Source organism: Magallana gigas, chromosome 1, assembly GCF_963853765.1.
Source record: "Magallana gigas chromosome 1, xbMagGiga1.1, whole genome shotgun sequence".
In the NCBI taxonomy this organism is placed as follows: domain Eukaryota; kingdom Metazoa; phylum Mollusca; class Bivalvia; order Ostreida; family Ostreidae; genus Magallana; species Magallana gigas.
The window spans coordinates 49,624,235-49,643,155 of NC_088853.1; the positions used below are offsets into that span (position 1 = coordinate 49,624,235).

Sequence of the window (18,921 nt, forward strand, 5' to 3'; positions counted from 1 at the left end):
GGTATAAGTTTATAATCATTTCCATCGGCAATCAACTACAATCTGAACGTTCTTGTGGAAATTTAAATAAACCGGAAGTGTTTTCTATATCCTCCAAAAGCTAGATAGAAATCAGCCATCCAAAGGGCAAAGCAAGCGAATTTGTTTATTTTATATCTATATCATCAAAACATTATTATCAATGAATTTTCATAACAATCGCTCAGTGTACTGTGGAATCATTAGAATTCGTGGTGGCTCAATTTTCGTGGATTTCGTGGGTACCTCTCATCCATGAATTAACATCCTCCACGAATAATATATTAGGGTTATAAAGTCATATTTCGTTTTGTAGGTATAAGAAAATACACGAAATTACATCCCCATGAACCTATAAAATTTCAGCAATCCACGAAAATTGGCCCCCACGAAAATTAATGATTCCACAGTATTTGGTGAAGCACATGATATAATGAAAAAATGGTTAGAATAGACTCTCATATTTTTATCATAAATTTCAGTCCATATTACATGTTGGATAGAACTGTTTTTACAAAATGGTTTTGCCTATTGTTTTGATGTTTGTAAGATCATGAAACAAAAAAAAATGATTTTGTTTGACATCTCTAATTAAAATAAATACAATCTAAGAAGGGAAGTTTACCAAACGTTACAGTAAATGATTATCAGATTATTATACGACTCTGTTGTTGTAAGTACTGATACATGACTCGTTTAACGCATTTCACGATCAAATCTAGCCCTAACCGATAAAAATCTGCGATATACATATTTACAAATATTAAAGTGTTTTTGAAATTATACACTCTCGTTGTATGCAAGTCTTGTCAAGAAAGTTTATCATATTGATATTCTTCAGTTATTCCTCCTAGCTCTTGATAGGCAGGTTTGGCTTCAGCTTGGTCATACACTGACATTGAAAAATGTTCTGTCGGTTTTAAATCCTTGCTTCTTTTATCAGTGGGTGTATCAGCATTCTCTGTGTTCTTTTGTTGTCTACGGACGCTTCTGTTTCTTAGCTGTCTGGATAAAAAATACTTGAATCTATGACCATCCTGAACTTCAAAACCAAAAGTATAATAATTCAATCAAGGTGATTAAAAATTGCCTACCTAATAATGAAATATGCATTAAGCGATAGACTAAGAACCGTAATGGCCACAGAGACATACAGAACTGTTGATGTTTTACACTTAGATTCATTACCACTTGAACATGATTCCAATGCTGAAAAGCAAATAAATTCAAATTTCAGTTTTAAAAGTCACAATTTAAATATGTAGGAATTAAATAAAACAGCAGAAAGGATATTAATCAAAACTTTTTTTTCATATTTCGCTTCATAAATAAAATCATACAACAAGGCATTAGTCATTTGTAAATAACTGCCTAAGGAGCCAGGGATGGCGAAAAAGTTTGCAGTCTGACAGAATAGTGATTTTATTTTGGATAAATTTCCTTTCAAATTATATATATATATATATATATATATATATATATATATATATATATATATATATATATATATATATATATATATGAGATAAGACATTATTGGAGAGTATTATGAAACTAAATAACAAAAATCAATAGGAGAAAAATAAACATAAATACAAACATATTTACAATCAGTTCAGGAGAAAACAATATTCAATTTACAATTTTTCTACAATCAATTACAACATGATCCCACAATAGAAGTGCGAATTTCGATACACAAACCAGATTTTTTTTTCCACTTTTCAAAAGTAATTTGGGCAGAACTGGTATTTGCTATATATCCTAATAGAGCAAACTATTGGATTTCGGTATCTTGCAAATCAAAAGTAACATTCAAATACATCTAAAATATCTTGAAAATCCTTTAAAAGCTTGTCTCTCTCATTCATAAATAATGAAACATGTAGCATAATATGCATGTTAAAACCGTTTTCCATTCTTTTACAGTGAGTATCCGATTTTGGAACCGTTTTCATAGACAATACTGCAATAAAACGATTAAAATATTTTCTCAGGCCAGGGTTTTCTTTAAAAATTGCCTATAAATGAATTGGCCTTAATTTGCAATGAATATTTCTATATATACTGGCATTTCATGAGTGGTGTACAACAATTGTTTATATTGTGTTTCCTCTTCAAAATAATAACATTCTTGACTACTTGTTTTGAAAATGGAGCTTTGTTGTAAAAACAATTTGTATATACCTTAAGAGACAATTCACACTCAATTGCTGTATTTTGAATAGTCTTAGAAACAGTATATTTATCTGAAACATCCTCGGAAGATAAAAACATAAAAACTTTATTATGAACAGTGATTTTGTCCGTTCTCATTAGTCTACCGAGAAATAAAAGGCGGCATTTTTCTAAATATTTTTTTATTGACCAAAGGCCGAGGTTTTGATGTACAGGATAGAAAAGGTGAGTATTTCGAGAGTCCTTGCACAATTCTTGAAAAATGTCGTTTGGTATATTTCAGTTTGGACTGGTCCTTTTTTGTAAGATCAGTCCAAAGGGAAGAACAATTTTTTTACGAATTTTGGCTGATACAACTTGGTTGATTTTGGAATTATTAACGCCAACAGGGTGGGGTAATGAATTTGACCTCTTGCGTTTTTGCAATCTCGTTCTACAAGTCTATCACTTTTCAGATTTGCCTGCTATAAACAGTCAGCATATAACGTAGCCAAAGAGTTTGACATCAAGTTTCAGTGAAATATGTTACTGTTTGCTGAATACAATAGAAACATTTTTATTTGGATTGTAAAATAATCTCCTATTGTAATCATATGATTCCACAGCAAATAAAAATTCTTGAAGAGATCGAGGCGAGTTGCTTATTAGCGCTGTATCATCGGCAAGTAGAATTCCTGGAATTTGCAAGCTGCCCATCAGTTTTACATTGGTAGACGTACATAGTTCATACAATAAGTTATCAATATAAACAAGAAACATACATGTAAAGGCACTGAGCACTCTACCTTGGCCAACACCTTGATACATTTTATAGAGTTCAGAATTGACTCCAGCAAAAGATAAAAAGAATATTTGCTTTCAAAGTACAATTTTTTTCAAAATAATTTACAACGTATTGTCAATTCCAAGTTCATATAACTAATACAAGAGACCATTGTGCTGTATTCTATCAAAAGCATGTGAGACATAATAACCTTCTCAAACAGTCTACTAAGTGCTGATGTTAGAGCTATGCCTCTATAATTTGTAGAATTACTTTTCTATTCGTTGTTACCTTTGAAAACGGATATAACCTTCCCAACTTTAAACATTTTGGGTACCTGGCAAGTCTGAGTATCAAGTTAAACGAAATACATACTTCATCAGCAATGTTATCACCACAAAAAAAATACATGTATGTTCGTTTTTAAGTATTCATAGATAAAGAGTTGAACCGTTAAAAAATCTTAAATATTACACTATGACGAAATTAATCCCAACGAAATTGTATTTCGTTTTAAAACAATGACATTTTAACCAAACAAATATATGTTCTTCAACAAAGGTTGAAGTTGACACCTGTCATAAACCATTGTCAACCTCCACTAATATGAGTTAAAGATGAGATTCAAAATCTTGAGTTTATGTGATCAAGATAATATTTTAGTCCAAGAACTTTAAATTGATAGTATCAACTTTTTATTTTTAATTAGCGTACCTAAATTGCATGTATTGCCAACATATCCGCTGGCACATCCGTTCAGACAACTTCCGTTCACGTGGTGACACGGTTCTTTGTTTTTACAGTTTCCACAAATCTGCTGACACTCCAGGCCATAATTTTGATCGAGACACTCTGAGAAAAATATATTTTCATTTTTGTTTACTTCTAATCAGCACTATTTAAAATAATTCTGTAAATGGAGCTATCGATGATAAAAAAACATCCTAAAGTAATAGAATTGAATTGATAAAAACCTTTACCTTCATTACATGTTGCCCCCTTATATCCATCGATACAACCCAGACATGTTCCCTCAATGCTGTCACAGTGACCTTCCTGACAGTTCTGGGGGCACGGTAAAGAACAGTCGTCTCCGTAATATCCATCGATACAACCCAGACATGTTCCCTCAATGATGTGACAGTAACCTTCCTGACAATTCTGGGGGCACGGTATGGAACAATCCTCTCCATAAAATCCTGGTGTGGGACATCCTTATCAATACATTAAAAATGTCAATATATCAGATGACATTGAAACAGTGTTTCTGATAAGTAAAGTATTTTCATATATTTCATGCATTATCTTTAAGTATTTTTAAAGAAATACAAACAAGCATGTTATTATTTTGTTTTATTATCAAATATCTTACATAAACACACATGGGCCGTATAAATCTGAAGAAACGTACCATTAACTTCCACTTCACATAGATCGCTGTATGCGTACTCAGAATACCCAGCAGGATACGGAGGGTGGGTCCTGTTGTGGTAGAAGATGACGTATCTCCCATGTATGGCACACGTTACGTTTGTAGGGTTGGGTATTGTGTCTCTGGTATAGTTGGTGTCCTTGAAACACAGGGCTCCGTCATCTTTATTGGTTGAGTTGGATATGTAAAGCGAGTATCCTAGGAACCTACTGGTAAGGCTATCGATTTCACCTAAATCAATTAAAAATGTGAATTTGCTGATAATACATTTTATTAATCAATAGATATACCTCAATCCTAGCATCTAAAACAAAAAAAAAAACAAAATAAAAAAAAAAACAAACAAACAAACAAAAGACGAACCAAAAAACCAGGCCACGGGATCATGAAGCAGTCTTAGAATATGCCTCTATATTATGTATATAATTACAAATTTTAAGTATAACTTTAAGACAAATTATAATTTTGTAAGGGATTGAAATTTAGACGAAAGATTAGAAATGCTTCATGATCCCAAAGCCTGAACATACATGACTGATGTCACTGAAACATACCCAGTCATTTTCCGAATTGATATACAAGGAACAGGAAATGTGTTGCTTTTCAAAATCAAAACTTTGTTAAAAAATAAATTATGGCAATGAGTTAGTGATAAAGAAAACAAGAAAGAAAGCAACAATGTATAAGCAAATTAGATACATGTAAAATGTAAGTGTGTAATTAAGTAGGCAATCAAAGTGAATATGGAAGAAATGGGTGAATGAATGAGTAATTAAGTAAGCAGCCAAGCAATCTATATATACAGTAAAACACGGTTATAACGAATCGCCAGGGACGGGCGATTTTGCTTCGTCATAAGCGTAGTTCATTATATCCGTCAAGTCTACATTTTATATAGTCACGGGAAATGAAAATTACTTCGTTGTAAGCGTCAATTCATTATAAGTATGGTCGCTATAACCGTGTTTTACTGTATTGTTCTCCCCATCTATTACGCACGTAAAATGACAGTTGTTACGAAGCTTGTTTGTTTGTTATGTGGAAGCTAATGCAAAAAAAATCGCGTGAATTTCCGGTAAAAGTGTAAAGTTTTGTGCAGGTATACTTTGAGCATTCTAGTGTTGTGATGGTTGATATTCTTTTTATGTATAATCGATAATGTCATTTAAAAAAAAGTTTTTGTCTATTAGTAATACTCCCACATTTCACATTTACATTCTTACCCCATGCGACATTTTCCGTCCTGTACTGTATAAAAATGTGGTGTATACTGAGAACTTCTCCAAGATCTACCCGCCATTCTGCTGTCAGCTGATTGTCTGCCGATATCGCACACTGTCCTCCCAAAGCACTAAGATCCAATTTTAGTCCATCAACAGCTTTGTCCGCTCCCCACTCATTGTTGTAGGAATGCAGCTGCCATGCTGGCTTAGACAAAGCTATGTTCTCTGTTAAACAAAACAGATGAGAATTTAATTTAGACGCTGTTATTGTTCGTTAGCTGATATTAATAGCACACTATGTCCTCCAAAAGCAGACATATCTGTGTTATTTCCATAACAGCACGATCTTCCTCCCACTTGAGGTTTAAACGGCTCTGCTGTCATGCTGGCTTTTAGAGAGCTACTGGCAGTGTACCAGTTGTCGGCTATAATTTAACGTTTTCTTTTCGTGTTTCCTTATTTCTTGATATATTTGAATAAAACTTGACATATTTTAAATGATAAACTCCTTATTTATCAATCTGTTAGATTATATCATCATTTAGAACCCAAATATATTGTTTTTGTGCTATTTAGCACGCTCCGAATTTGCCGAGTTTTTACGATTTACTGTACCAGTTATCGGCTTCATGATAATAACACAGTAAAATCCCTTTGCATGTTGATTTTATATTCTGCAAAGTTTAAATTGAATTATGTTCCTTGCGGGGTCAGCCTATAGGTCGTATGGGTTACTACAATGTATATATAAACAAAACTCATAAAATTATCCGTTTATCATCATATATTAATACATAAGAACGTATGCTGTTCAATACATAATTGTGCAATCAGGCGTTCAACTGCACCATGGATCTCTCAGAATTTAGTGAATTTCTTTTGTTTAGAAATTGTTAATGTATTGATATTATACGTCAAATCAAAAAAGGAATATAATAACGTATCACAAAGAGGTCATATTCAATTTTTAAGTTATTACGTCACTTTCCCCATAGGTGAAAATGCAAAGATGTAAATCAGCGGTAAACAATGATCGTTAAAGCTCATGTTTAAAACATATTCAAGAAAGTTTTCAAGCAAACTTACTTTTCTTTATACGAAACAGATTACTGAATTAAAAAATCTCGGATAGTCGCATGCTATAAACCCGAACCCTCAGTTTAGCCGATAACTGGTCTTAGCCGATAACTGGTACAGTACCAGTATGTTTTCGAAATAAAGAAATAAAGAGAAAGTAATGAGGATATCTAACTGATTGTTACATGTATTTATACGAAAATACACCGCTTTCCGTATTCAACAAGTTTTCCAGTAAACCATGATGAGAGTTGATATGCTTTTACCTGATTTTCATTATATTTGATAGTCTTTTTTCAATAAAATGAACATTATTTATTCACTTTTTAAAATTAATTATATATATAAGATTTTATGTAGACACAGTAGGAAATAATATTGAACTGGTTATTCTTGACATTTTTGCGTTTCCGTACGTTTTCTCTTTTCATACCTCTGCTTGTATTTTTCCATGTTGCCCTTTTTGTAACTACTTTTTTTTTTTTTTACTTTTTCTCTTTAGTCATTTTTGTTACTTCTTATTGTTTTTACTTTTAACAACTCTATAGCCATTTAAAACAAGTCTATAACCATTAATGAATTACAAAATCTTTCTAGAGTTAGTGTTAACCAGAATCATCTTATCAAGTTTGAAATTTTTGTCAAACATGCATTGATAAAACTGGCTCATAAGAGTGATTGTCATTGTCATCATGATTCCGATTAAATTTGAATTCACGGTCAATAAGATTTATGTGTAGTATAGATGTTCTTAAGGTGGTTACAGGAATTCCCTTCTAGCTGCTGTGCGTCAAGAATAAGACAAAAAGTCATTATGTGGTAAAAAGTATCATATTAGCAAACGCATGGTGTGATGATAGGCGAAATACAACCAGTCCACGCCGCTTACAAGCGACAGAGTGTTGGTCATTGAACTTAAGGTACTTCACTACAACGAGACTTATACTTTTTAAGACACTACGTCACAAGATGGCGATTTAAATGTTTTCTTAAACTGTTTGTATCAATCGATTTAGATGCAGGTCATGAGTTCGAATCCATCTGGGGTTTTTGTTTATGTTTTCAGAGTGAAATTTTTGAAAGTCCAATTTTTATCTAAAATTGCACATTTTTTCGCCTATTTGATATATATATATACTTTTTATCCATCATGCTTTCTATCATAATCAAGTAATTGTCTGCTGATTTGAGAAACTATTTCAAGGTGTAGTGAGGCACCTTAAAGAGACACTACAGCTCAATCTCTTTAGCTTGGTCATTTCTTTTTTATAAACACATTAAAAGAAGAGTTGTAATGTAACAAAGTTTAAATCTGTTCACATTAATAGTAAGCTTACGATTGCGCGCCAAATATCTCCCGGAATTAACAATTTTATATCTTTTTGACTCGAACTTTGAAATTTTACTTACATCACGTGAGTTTGAATGACAGCAGTTGGAATTGGAGGTGATTTAATAAAACTAAACTGGTATTGAGAATGATTCCGGGAGAGGGTCATGCACAGGACAAATAGAGCGCCTTTACTCTTAATGTTAAAGAGACAGTCCTGCGCATCTTATTTCAAAACCGACTTGAAAAACTTTTTTGATCTGTATCTATACATGTTTACGTTGCAACGCGTTACGGTGAGTTACAGCGCACTTTGAAAACTTAAGCACTTTGAATTTTCTTTTCAAAATGCGTCAAATTTTGGAGCAAGTAAATGCACACTGAAAAAAAAAACTGTACAGTCTTTAGTTGATATAAATGATACTTTTATATGCAATAAATGATTGTTTTAACCTTGTTAAGCTCAATTTGATATAATTGAAGAACTTAATGCATGCTGAACTAACTTGAAAAACAGTTTTTGGATTATAAATATTTTTCTTTTCTCATAAGCTTACTAGCTTTGACTCTTCACACATACAGAACAACTCGAGAGATTAGAATTATTCAAAAATGACATCAATGCATCGCTTAGCAACTGCATTTTCCTTTTTTGTGTACGCAGCTTAAGTACTTCTCATCTGAACAATTGGGCAATTTCATTCCAGAAACAAAATGACTCTGATATATTTTGATAATGGAGATCATTGTATAACATATTTCAACTGGCTTCAATTGTATATACTAATAAACAAACAAGATGAGAAAATATTATACCTTTATAATAACATAATGGTTGTCAATGTAACTTGTTTTTATAATGAAGTGTTTTATTTGATCAGAATTTGAAAAGAGTGTTTAGGTTGAAACACTTATAGACTCTTTAAACTACCAGTGTTCGGTTAGCTCGTTTTTTAATACCAATCTACTTAATTTAAAAGAATGCGTAATCTTTTTCCGATCTGAAATGTTTACTTCAAGTTGCTGAATATAATATGTTTTGTAAGGAAAAATGAGGGGCAGGGGACCCTTTTCCTGTATTCAGTAAAATGGTGTACTTGAAATTGACATGTATCGTTGGTAAACCCCCACTCCCACACCCAACCTTATTCTCAAAGATGATAAATGAGATTCACTAGCGTTAACAAATCATCATACTATCAACGAATCAGAAATTTCAGTTCTACAATTTGTGATTTAGACATTTTTTCAAAGAGCGTTGTACCTTTATAATATTTCTTTTTTCAAATAGGGTTAATTTGGTCTTAAATATAACGCACCTTGAAAACTGTTTTTCAAAGTGCGTTGATTTGGTCACAAATTTTTGAAATTTTTTTTTCAAAGTGCGCTGATATGGTCCCAAATTTATTGTAATTTTGGAACTTTCTGGAATTTTTTTAATATCCAGAATTATCATTTTGTAAGTATGTATTTTGCTTTTTATGTTTTTAATTACATCAAAGGAGTTGCTACAAACTAAGTTGAGACCCCTTGAGGGGATATTTAACATATTTAAGTCCGTATATGTTCAAATTAAATAAATTGGAATTGGTAAACGTTTAATGATTGTTCGATAAAGTGATGGTGTGTTCCTTTAGCTATAGCCATTTTACTTCGTATTCAATGATAACCTTAGTCGGGTGAAGATCTTGTAGTTTTCAGCACGTGTCAAATACTGTCAATCAAAATCCACGTGGTACAAATAAATGATATAAGATAAATCCGGTTTGTACGTCGCTTTAATTTCCGGAAACTCATATTTGCATTACTAAAGTACTTGAAATGTGTTTTATGTACTTTAACTGTCACAATCAACGTTATTTTTTTTTTTTATTTCCTAACGATAACAATGCTAAACTTGAAGTAAAACATACATGTTTCTCAGCTGTACTGTCTCTTTAAGAAATTTCTTCAGTTATGACCTCAAATCGTTCTTTTAAATGAGACACTTTACGAAAAAAGGAAATGAAAATTCTTGGTGGATCTAAATATTCTTTAAATACAATGATGTACTGATCTTGAAAGTAGATGTGTAATGTTTATGAATATCGTACAAGATATATTCATGTAGTTCGCACTTGTGCTTTGTCTTCATCAATCTTCATCATTTTCTAGCACAATCTGTCGAAATTCGCGGTCGTTTTACCCTTTTGAAGAAAGCCACGCTAAAATCCTTACAAATGATATGCTTGAACGAAAGTCTGAGCTTGCAATATTTACTGCATGGTCCGCTAAATTGATTTTTTGCCGATCAATTAAGATTTTTCATGTTTCACAAAGCGTAATTTTCATGCATTGAACTTTCATATAAAAAAATAATTTTAGTTACGGAAAATTGGATATTTTATGGATTTGCTCAAAATGAGATGTAGAGTCTCCGTAAGGAGACTGAGTGATCATCGAACACATGCACAGATCCAGGTTTTTATTTTGAAGGGAATCTGATGGATTGTCAGGACTCAGAGGCCTATATTTGATAATTATACTACGTAAACTGAAATTGAGCCGCATGCGTCTCTGTGTGTATTTCATAATAAAAAAAATGTTGAAAAAAAAATTGTACGAAATGTATATTACTGGTGCCGGCTACTATCAGTTTGTTTGTAGTAAAGAAATTCTAGTGAGGTTTATGCTATTGCTCAAATCTATAGGAGTCTGTAAGTAAATGGTAAATATACGTACACATATGAATAATTATGTGTGCAGTTGTATTAGGGATTGAAATAAAAATTTGACTTCCGTTTGTCTATTTTAAAAAATTGAGGAATGAAATCATACTAAAACGCAAAGTTTCACATTACATGAATAAATATGCATATGAACCCGTACAATAACTTGTATCAATGAATTTTTTTTTTGTATATCAAATGTAAAAAATAACTAAGTCATCAAACTATCTTACCATACGCTTTTCCAAGAGTGACCAATGCAGAGCAAAAAGAAAACAACAAAATTGACTCCATCATAAAATGTGCTTTCGTATATTAAACAATCCAGGAAGTTAATTTTGGGGTTTAAATAATTAAGGATATGTGAACCTGACAAAAACAAGTTCATTGCGCAACGCGAACTGTCGTCTGACGATGAGCTGTCGTATTTCCACATCGATGGTTTATTTGCTTAATTTAAGATTTAAAACAGTGAAATAAAATGTGTAAGTTTATGAATTTGCATAAAATATCATTAATATCAACATTAACATCAAAAGGTTTTACTTTTTTAATCATTTACAAACTTAAAGTTTACGACATACTTGCGCCGATTTCAGGTAATTTCCCAAATCTCGATGTAAACAACGAGTCGGACTGTTTACTATACAATGGCAGCTACGTGTATTTTTTTAATTTTATCTAATGATGCATTTTTCTCGAGATTTACTATAGTAACCTTTTATACAGTAACATAATTATTGACCATATATACATTCAAATATTTATTTGATCATGTTTTCCTTCAAATGCGTAAAAAAATGTTCAGAAGTACATTAGTCTCGCCTAAAAGTAAAGATAAGCTATATTTTAGAAGAAAAAAAAACACAGGGCGATTTTAGCTATATATTTGAAGCATGTTGTAGTCTCGGCATAACATATGATAATGACAGTTGATATCACATGTTAATTATTTCTTTAAAAGGAAAACTTTGCTTATGTTCTGTTAACCGACCCCTTTATAATCTCAGCGCCTTTAAACTTGTGTTCATGGCATGAAATCTTGATTCTGATTCATACAATCGCGTGTTGCCTTGGTTTCCTGTCCAACCCATACTTCCTCACAGGAACCAGCCTAGATGATGCATCAGCTGAATTTTCCCTATCGCATCCGGTTTTACCTCGCTTACATATTTTATTCGTACACATAAGAGTCCACGCAAAAAGGATTGATTGTAAAATTATTGAACTATATTTTTATATGAAAAGATACGTGATATTTGTGTGAAAATTACAACTTCATACGTTCCTAGAATATCGCCAGTGTTAGTATCATAAAGACTTAACAATTTGCCGCTAAAAATTCTTAGTATTTTATCAAAAACATTATTAATATAAAAAAAAGTGTTCCCTTTGATTGAAAAAAAAACATTTTGTCCCGTTCCTATTACCGCGTCGCCCTATTTCAGATTTTTTTCAAAAACCTTAAAAACTACATCGACATATCAAGGTCTTTGAAACGTTTTATGACTTCTGTAAAATTTTCACAAACAGACATTTTGACAAGTAATTGCTGTCCAAAAAGCTTGCATGAGTAAACAAAATAATTCCATTCGAAACTTGTATTTATAACTTTATTAGATATACATTTACATTTTTTTTTATTTTCACTGCTGTACATAAGTTTGTATGGAACATGCAGATATAAGTAGTAGCAAGCCGTTTTTATAGTACATATACATGTATGTTATTAGCGATTTAATTTTTTCGTGAAAGCATGAACTAATTTAAAACTTGAAAACCCCTATGAATTGCTAACGGACGATAACCGATTGTAATAAGTCTGCTACATACTAGGCACTATTTGAAAAAAAAAATAAAAATAATAAAAAAAAAAAAATATATATATATATATATATATATATATATATATATATATATATATATATATATATATATATATATTTATCTCATACGTGTGGTGTATATTACCCGTGTGATAAACCTTTGCTATATCATACGGGTGATGCTATATCAAATACTTCCGGTCGGAACTACATTTGACACAGCCCCTCGCTTCAACGCTTCAGTGACCTATTTTCGAAGACTTTTAACATAACTATATCTACTACAAAAATTAATATAAAATTGATTTTGTCAAAGATTTAAATTACAAATATGAAGGAAAACACATAACTGCGTAACTGCGGGGCTATTGTGAGTGGGGGGGGGGGGGGGGGTTAGCCCCCCCCCCCCCCCCACACACACACATTTTTTGCAAAGTTATTCATAACCGTAACCACAAGACCCTTTTTTCTTGTTTGTCAAGATTTTTGATAAATTTAGCCCACTCCCAACTTTCAATTTGCTTTGTGAAGTTTATAAAACTACAAATTACGTTAACTATCAAGGAGTTCATCCTGACGACGCGACGAAAACAGGGCGCTCTGGTTGTGTTTATATACAAGAACTTACCGAAATAATGTTTCATGAGACTTTTATTCCACCACCAGTAAGCATGCTTATTCACTATTTTCAATTTTGAATCATAAGGCTAGCCTAGTGTTTGTTTTATTAAACATCATGCATCAACAACTGTTCCTCGTTCGAGTCAATTCAAACTAACGAGCATTCGCAACTTTGTGTATGTCAACAAACTTGATTATTCAAGTCTTCTAATCGGAATTTCCATTTAATCAAGTGAATTAGCTCTAAGAAAAATTATCTAGAGCTAAAAAATTATTTTAAGGTTTATTTCAGTGAAACTTTACATTAAAACAGTTAGATTTATCTCAGGAATGACGTACTAAATTGTATTGCGCAAGGTCACAATAGCCGCATAACACAACGTTGCATCATCGTTTTTAATCTTTGAAAAAAACCAATTTGGGTCACACAAGGGACTGTCTCAAAAGCTTCATAATATAAATCAAATTGTATGAGATAAATAGAACATCTATAATTGTGTGATTTTATATTTGCTTTATCCAACTCGTTGAAATGGTTATATTCGCTCGGCAAGCCTCGCGAATATATACACCATTTCAACTCGTTGGATAAAGCAAATATAAAATCACACAATATAGATATCCTCTATATATATATATATATATATATATATATATATATATATATATATATATATATGAATGGGTTTAAATTTTATAACACATAGCATCTCTATCTTATCGAAACTGCATCCTGGTCGATAAACTGCTGTTTTACAATATAAATTAATAAGCATTCACAAAATACATTCATAGCCACTCTGGATCCAAACTATTCCGTCAAGGAAGATTATTATACGGGGATTTTTTCGTTATTTCTCCAAGCTCTTGATAGGCAGCGTTGTCTTTTGGTTGGTCATACTTGGACTTTGAAAAATGCGTTGTTTTTTCTAAACCCATGTTCTTTCCATCAAAGTGTTTATCGATGTTATCTGGGATCTTTTGTTGTAAACATGTACATGTACACAAGCTTTTTCTTAGTTGTCTAGAAAAGAATATATGATTCGTCGTTATTCAAATTCAAAACAAAAACTCTAATAACTGCGCGGGTAGGTTAAGGCAACTCATAGTTTAATGACCGTCAAAATTATGATCAATTTAAATAATGTTTATTTTTATGAAAACAGCGCTGGATATTAATACCAAGTGAAAGAGTTCACCAAGGTATTATTTTTCTACTTCGGAATCGACTCAATCTTTGAAGCTGCCGTGCCATGGTATCACGTGACAGTTAAAAATAGATCACTTTTTTACCTTAACAAAAAATCAAAAAGTGTAACACTACCCCGAAGTTCATTTGTATGTTTTCTACAATAATTCGATTTGAAATTAGTTCATGTTTATTAGTATTACTGCTAGAATCCTATTGTACATCGCATAAAATAAATATTGTAAATATTTATCGGAAACCCTCCCAACTTCTAAAATTTCATTGAAAATACTACGTATTTTTCGTTTAAAACAACAAAGCACAGGATTCTAGCAGCACTTTTCATGTAGTTTAGGTCATATACCGTTTATATTTACCAACGTCATCTTTCCTAATATCCAGGGTAGTGTTACACTTTTGCCATTTTTTGTACACACTGACAGAGGAAAGGCTGGTCAAGCCATATAAATGTCGATCCCCTTACCTTACAACACTCGCTGATTAAACAAAATATCCATGCCTGTATTATCCTGATTATATTCGAACTGACACTCATCTAAATCTTAGGTATCCGTATTAAATAAGTCTTATTTCGGCATTGTTTACACTGCATTCCGATAATTTGTCTCCCGACATGATCTTCTCTTTTAAACATGCTTGTGACGTCATCAATGATAATTATACGTAATAGAGAGAAATCGAAGATATATTCAGTTAGAAGAGTTTATAGTGATATTTTATGTCTGTAATTTTTATAATATAAACCAGATATAAAGTTAAAATCGACATGTTTCTGAGTAAAATATGACATCATGCTGCTTATTGTGACGTCATATCGATTAGAGGAATTTGATCGCTGTGAGTTGCCTTATCATACCCGCGTGAACAATTCAATAAAGAAAAAAATATTGAAAAATGTGCCTACCTGATGATGAAAAACACATTTAATAATACGCTAAGCACTATAATGGTCACAGAAACATATAGTGCAGTGGATGATTGACATGTCGACGCAGGATCACTGGAAGCTGATTCAGAAAAAAATAATTTCAATTCAGGTTATGATATAAATGCAATTGATTGAAACATTTAAAGAATATCTTAAACATTATATAACATGTGTAACTCTCTTCGAAGCTTTTTTAAATGCACCCAATCAAATAAAACACAACCAAGACATTCAAATTTCTTCACATTATTCAGAGTGTTATTATAAATATGACATCAAATCAAGAAATCTTTTATTCAGTAAATCATTAACTATCGATACCTTGATCGCACCGATCACCATGGAAACCAACGTCACATCCACGTGGACATTGACCAGTCTCGTGATGGCATTGTTCTCCATACCGGTAAAGGCAGTTCCCACAGATAAATGAACATTTTGATCCAAATGTATTGTTTATGCAAACTAAAATAACAACAATGAATTAAGTTCAAATAACACACGGAATTAAATAAGTAGCGTTTGCATTATTCATTCACGGTTTTTGCAAGACGAAATGCTTTTGAATCTATAAGCGTAAACTTTAAATCAACGGAGATAGGACTCTATTCATTACGTTACTTAATTAAATATTTGTTGGTTACATTAAAAGGCTGTAATGTTGTCTGTTTGAATTTATTGACAATCGTTGAGATTAAACGTGCAAACATGTTCATTTGATCATTAAAAATGAATTCCTTATGCATTGTAAATAATAATAACAGAAAAATAGGATTTGACCAAAATCGTGACCATGTCCCTTTAATACCTTGGGTACAGTCTCGTCCTTGGTAGCCGTCATCACATCCATTGGAACAGGTTCCATGGATATAGTGGCATTGTTCTTTGTCAAGACAGTGGCCACAAACAGAGATGCAATTCTGTCCGAACTGTCCGCCATTGCAATCTATTTGATACACGCTATTGAATAATTAACTAGCAACAGCAATAAATAGGATTTCAACATTACAAATAATATAATTTCAATATAGCTATGAATTTATAGACGGAGATATAACACAAGTATGAAATGTATTTGATTAGAATTACACGACCTATACATTTATTAAGTTAACTTTTCTTCCAAACATGACAATACATTTGTTTTTATCGTAAGGCATTTAATACTGATTAATTTATAAGTGAATGAGTTCCATGGTGTACCGCTGTAATATATCAATAGTGAATGAGTTCCATACGTGTATTGCATTTGACGCCTTTCCATCCCACCTGACATCCTCCCTCACACTGCCCTGTCACCCTGTCACATCTGTATTGAACTCCACAGTTGACGTTACACTGTTCCTGGCAGTTAGACCCATACCAGCCGTCAGGACATTCTATTTATAGACAAAATATAACGTCAATTATAAGACACTAGTATGTATTTCTCTTTATTTCTTCAAGCAATTCAATGGTCATTTTTAAAGCGAAAAAAGCAGCGAAAAATATTTGAAGAAACTGCATTTATTAAGCATTGAATTAAAACTATGATCTCGTTGTAAAACGACGTTTAAACAATACATGTAATATGTGTTTACAGTGGTAGATGATAAGCCACTCCGGGAAAACAAAGCAACAATTAATGATGTTTTCCATGAGATACTATAAACGTATTATAGTTGGCGTGTACGATATTTTGCATTAATCATTTTTCATTAAGTAAGCGTGGAAATGATTAAGCGCATGCCTTAATGCACCTATTTATCTACATATATTATATGTTCAACATTTGGTGGTGTACTTGATTTTGCGGAAGTCTTATTAAGACAAATAAGCTATTAATTATAATACATGGGCAAATGTAATACGTTTACAGTATTAGACATAAGTTCCCAAAGTTTATACCTGCTATATGTTATACTTAAAGTAGTTCAAAACCGAATATTATGACTATAAGTGTTAGTACCTAAATTGCACGAATCGCCATAAAATCCGCTGGCACATCCGTTCAGGCAACTTCCGTTCACGTGGTGACATGGTTCCTTGTTTTTACAGTTTACACAAATCTGCTGACACTCCAGACCGTACGTTTGATCAAGACATTCTAAACAAATGTTGTGTTTTTTACTAAAAATAACCAGTTCTGATTACTGTCCTAAAATGGGTTACAGAACTAATAAATAACAATAAAGTGAACTCTTTAATTGATACAATAATCTAAAGACTGGATTAAAAACTCTCACTTTCATTACAAGTTGGACCTTTGTATCCTGGTACACAGCCCAGACAGGTTCCATCTACAATGTGACAGTGATCTTCCTGACAGTTCTGTGGACACGGTAAAGAACAGTCCTCTCCGTAATATCCAGGTATGGGACATCCTATTAAAACATTTTAAGTAATGATGCTTACTAAGGACAAAACCTCAATACTCTAAAATATCCCTACTTACAATACACTGCATGTATACGGTATACGTATCTTTTTCGAAACGGAATGCAACAATTCAACAACCATTTATCTATTAACTTCTATAATACATAAGCACAACTACTAAACACTCGTTAGGTCATTACAAACACATTCTTTGTTAAATTTACTCACCGTGCACTTCTACTTCACACAGCTCGCTAAATGCGTACGGAGAATATATATCAGGATACGGGGGGTTAGTCCTGTTGTTGTAGTAGATGACATACCTCCCGTGTGTGATACACGTTATGTCTGTAGGGTTGGGAATGGTTGCTTTGGTGTAGTTAATGTCCTTAAAACATAGTACTCCGTCCTCTTTATTGGTTGAGTTTGATACGTAGACAGAGTATCCCAGGAATCTACCAGTATAACCATCGCGTTCATCTATAAAAAAGAAAACAAACACTTATTTGAAATATTTGGAAAGCATTCATAAAATGCCCATTTAATGGTGAGTTCTGTTATTTTAGTATTATCTTCCATGTGAAGTAAACGTTTTGTTTGTACAATTAGATGATATTTCCCAGGTATGCTTAGTGTCTTTAAAACGTAATGACTCGTGGTTCTTGTCCGTACTGTGCAATACGTAAACCGATAATCCGAAGAATTCCGCAGTGTAGCCGTTGTATTAACTGACACAATTAAGGAAAAGGGAATCATTCTTTGAGTATTATGAGGTGATAATATTGGTTGGGGCGTGATCAAATCCAATAAAACCGGAGGCTTTATTTAAGATTTGATCACGCTCCGACAGAAATCATATGTACATGTATGCATGTAGTTCAATATCGATGCGTAATGTTATCACAGCTAGGCAAAGACACTGAAAAAATATGAATATTGAAAGAATGATACATGTAAGGTTACAAATATCAACCATATTGTTATAATTTAAAGTGGCCTGTTCCTTAATCATATTTATAATGTTGAATCATTTATCTACTATAGCATACATGTAGTCATAGCATTAAAATATAATTTGAAAGCAATTTATAAGAGGGTTCGGTGGTCGAGGCCATTTCAGACTTGTATTAGACTTAGTTTAGACTTACAATGTAGTATAATTGGTCTCCTTAAGAAGAGTTTCATAATAAAATTTAGGAAAATATAAAAGAAGATGGGGGAATAAGATGGTGCAAATTCCCATTCGGTT

The 18,921-nt window shown here is 32.3% G+C and overlaps 2 protein-coding genes across 7 annotated transcripts; both read right to left on the reverse strand.

Annotated features, from left to right (window-relative positions):
- Positions 1 to 604: 604 nt before the first annotated feature.
- LOC105324048 (platelet endothelial aggregation receptor 1) lies at positions 605 to 11,118 on the reverse strand. Of its 6 annotated transcripts, XM_066069615.1 has the most exons (8): positions 10,963 to 11,118; positions 5,615 to 5,839; positions 4,371 to 4,622; positions 4,108 to 4,173; positions 3,940 to 4,011; positions 3,674 to 3,811; positions 1,113 to 1,227; positions 605 to 1,023 (listed from the first exon to the last, which is right to left on the reverse strand). In XM_066069615.1, the coding sequence occupies exons 1-8, from the start codon at positions 11,024 to 11,026 to the stop codon at positions 828 to 830; spliced, it is 1,128 nt and encodes a 375-aa protein (XP_065925687.1). In that variant the 5' UTR covers positions 11,027 to 11,118; the 3' UTR covers positions 605 to 827. The 6 variants fall into 6 exon arrangements, with proteins under 6 accessions (XP_065925687.1, XP_065925703.1, XP_065925681.1 ...); XM_066069631.1 differs by lacking the exon at positions 3,674 to 3,811; XM_066069609.1 differs by having other exon boundaries at positions 3,940 to 4,173.
- Positions 11,119 to 13,050: 1,932 nt separating this feature from the next.
- LOC136269657 (multiple epidermal growth factor-like domains protein 10) lies at positions 13,051 to 18,648 on the reverse strand. Its single transcript, XM_066086603.1, has 9 exons — positions 18,636 to 18,648; positions 17,901 to 18,152; positions 17,540 to 17,677; positions 17,263 to 17,400; positions 16,553 to 16,693; positions 16,123 to 16,260; positions 15,636 to 15,779; positions 15,291 to 15,393; positions 13,051 to 14,200 (listed from the first exon to the last, which is right to left on the reverse strand). The coding sequence occupies exons 1-9, from the start codon at positions 18,646 to 18,648 to the stop codon at positions 13,996 to 13,998; spliced, it is 1,272 nt and encodes a 423-aa protein (XP_065942675.1). The 3' UTR covers positions 13,051 to 13,995.
- Positions 18,649 to 18,921: the final 273 nt, after the last annotated feature.

Coding starts and splice junctions, on each gene's coding strand:
- LOC105324048 (XM_066069609.1), bottom strand. CDS start 11,026: ATGATGGAGTCAATTTTGTTGTTTTCTTTTTGCTCTGCATTGGTCACT. Junction 5,840..10,962: donor CACTCTTGGAAAAGCGTATG/GTAAGATAGTTT, acceptor TTTGTTTAACAG/AGAACATAGCTTTGTCTAAG. Junction 4,174..4,370: donor ATGTGAAGTGGAAGTTAATG/GTACGTTTCTTC, acceptor TGTATTGATAAG/GATGTCCCACACCAGGATTT.
- LOC136269657 (XM_066086603.1), bottom strand. Junction 17,678..17,900: donor GTGTGAAGTAGAAGTGCACG/GTGAGTAAATTT, acceptor ATGTTTTAATAG/GATGTCCCATACCTGGATAT. Junction 16,261..16,552: donor AGGCGTCAAATGCAATACAC/GTATGGAACTCA, acceptor TGTATCAAATAG/ATTGCAATGGCGGACAGTTC.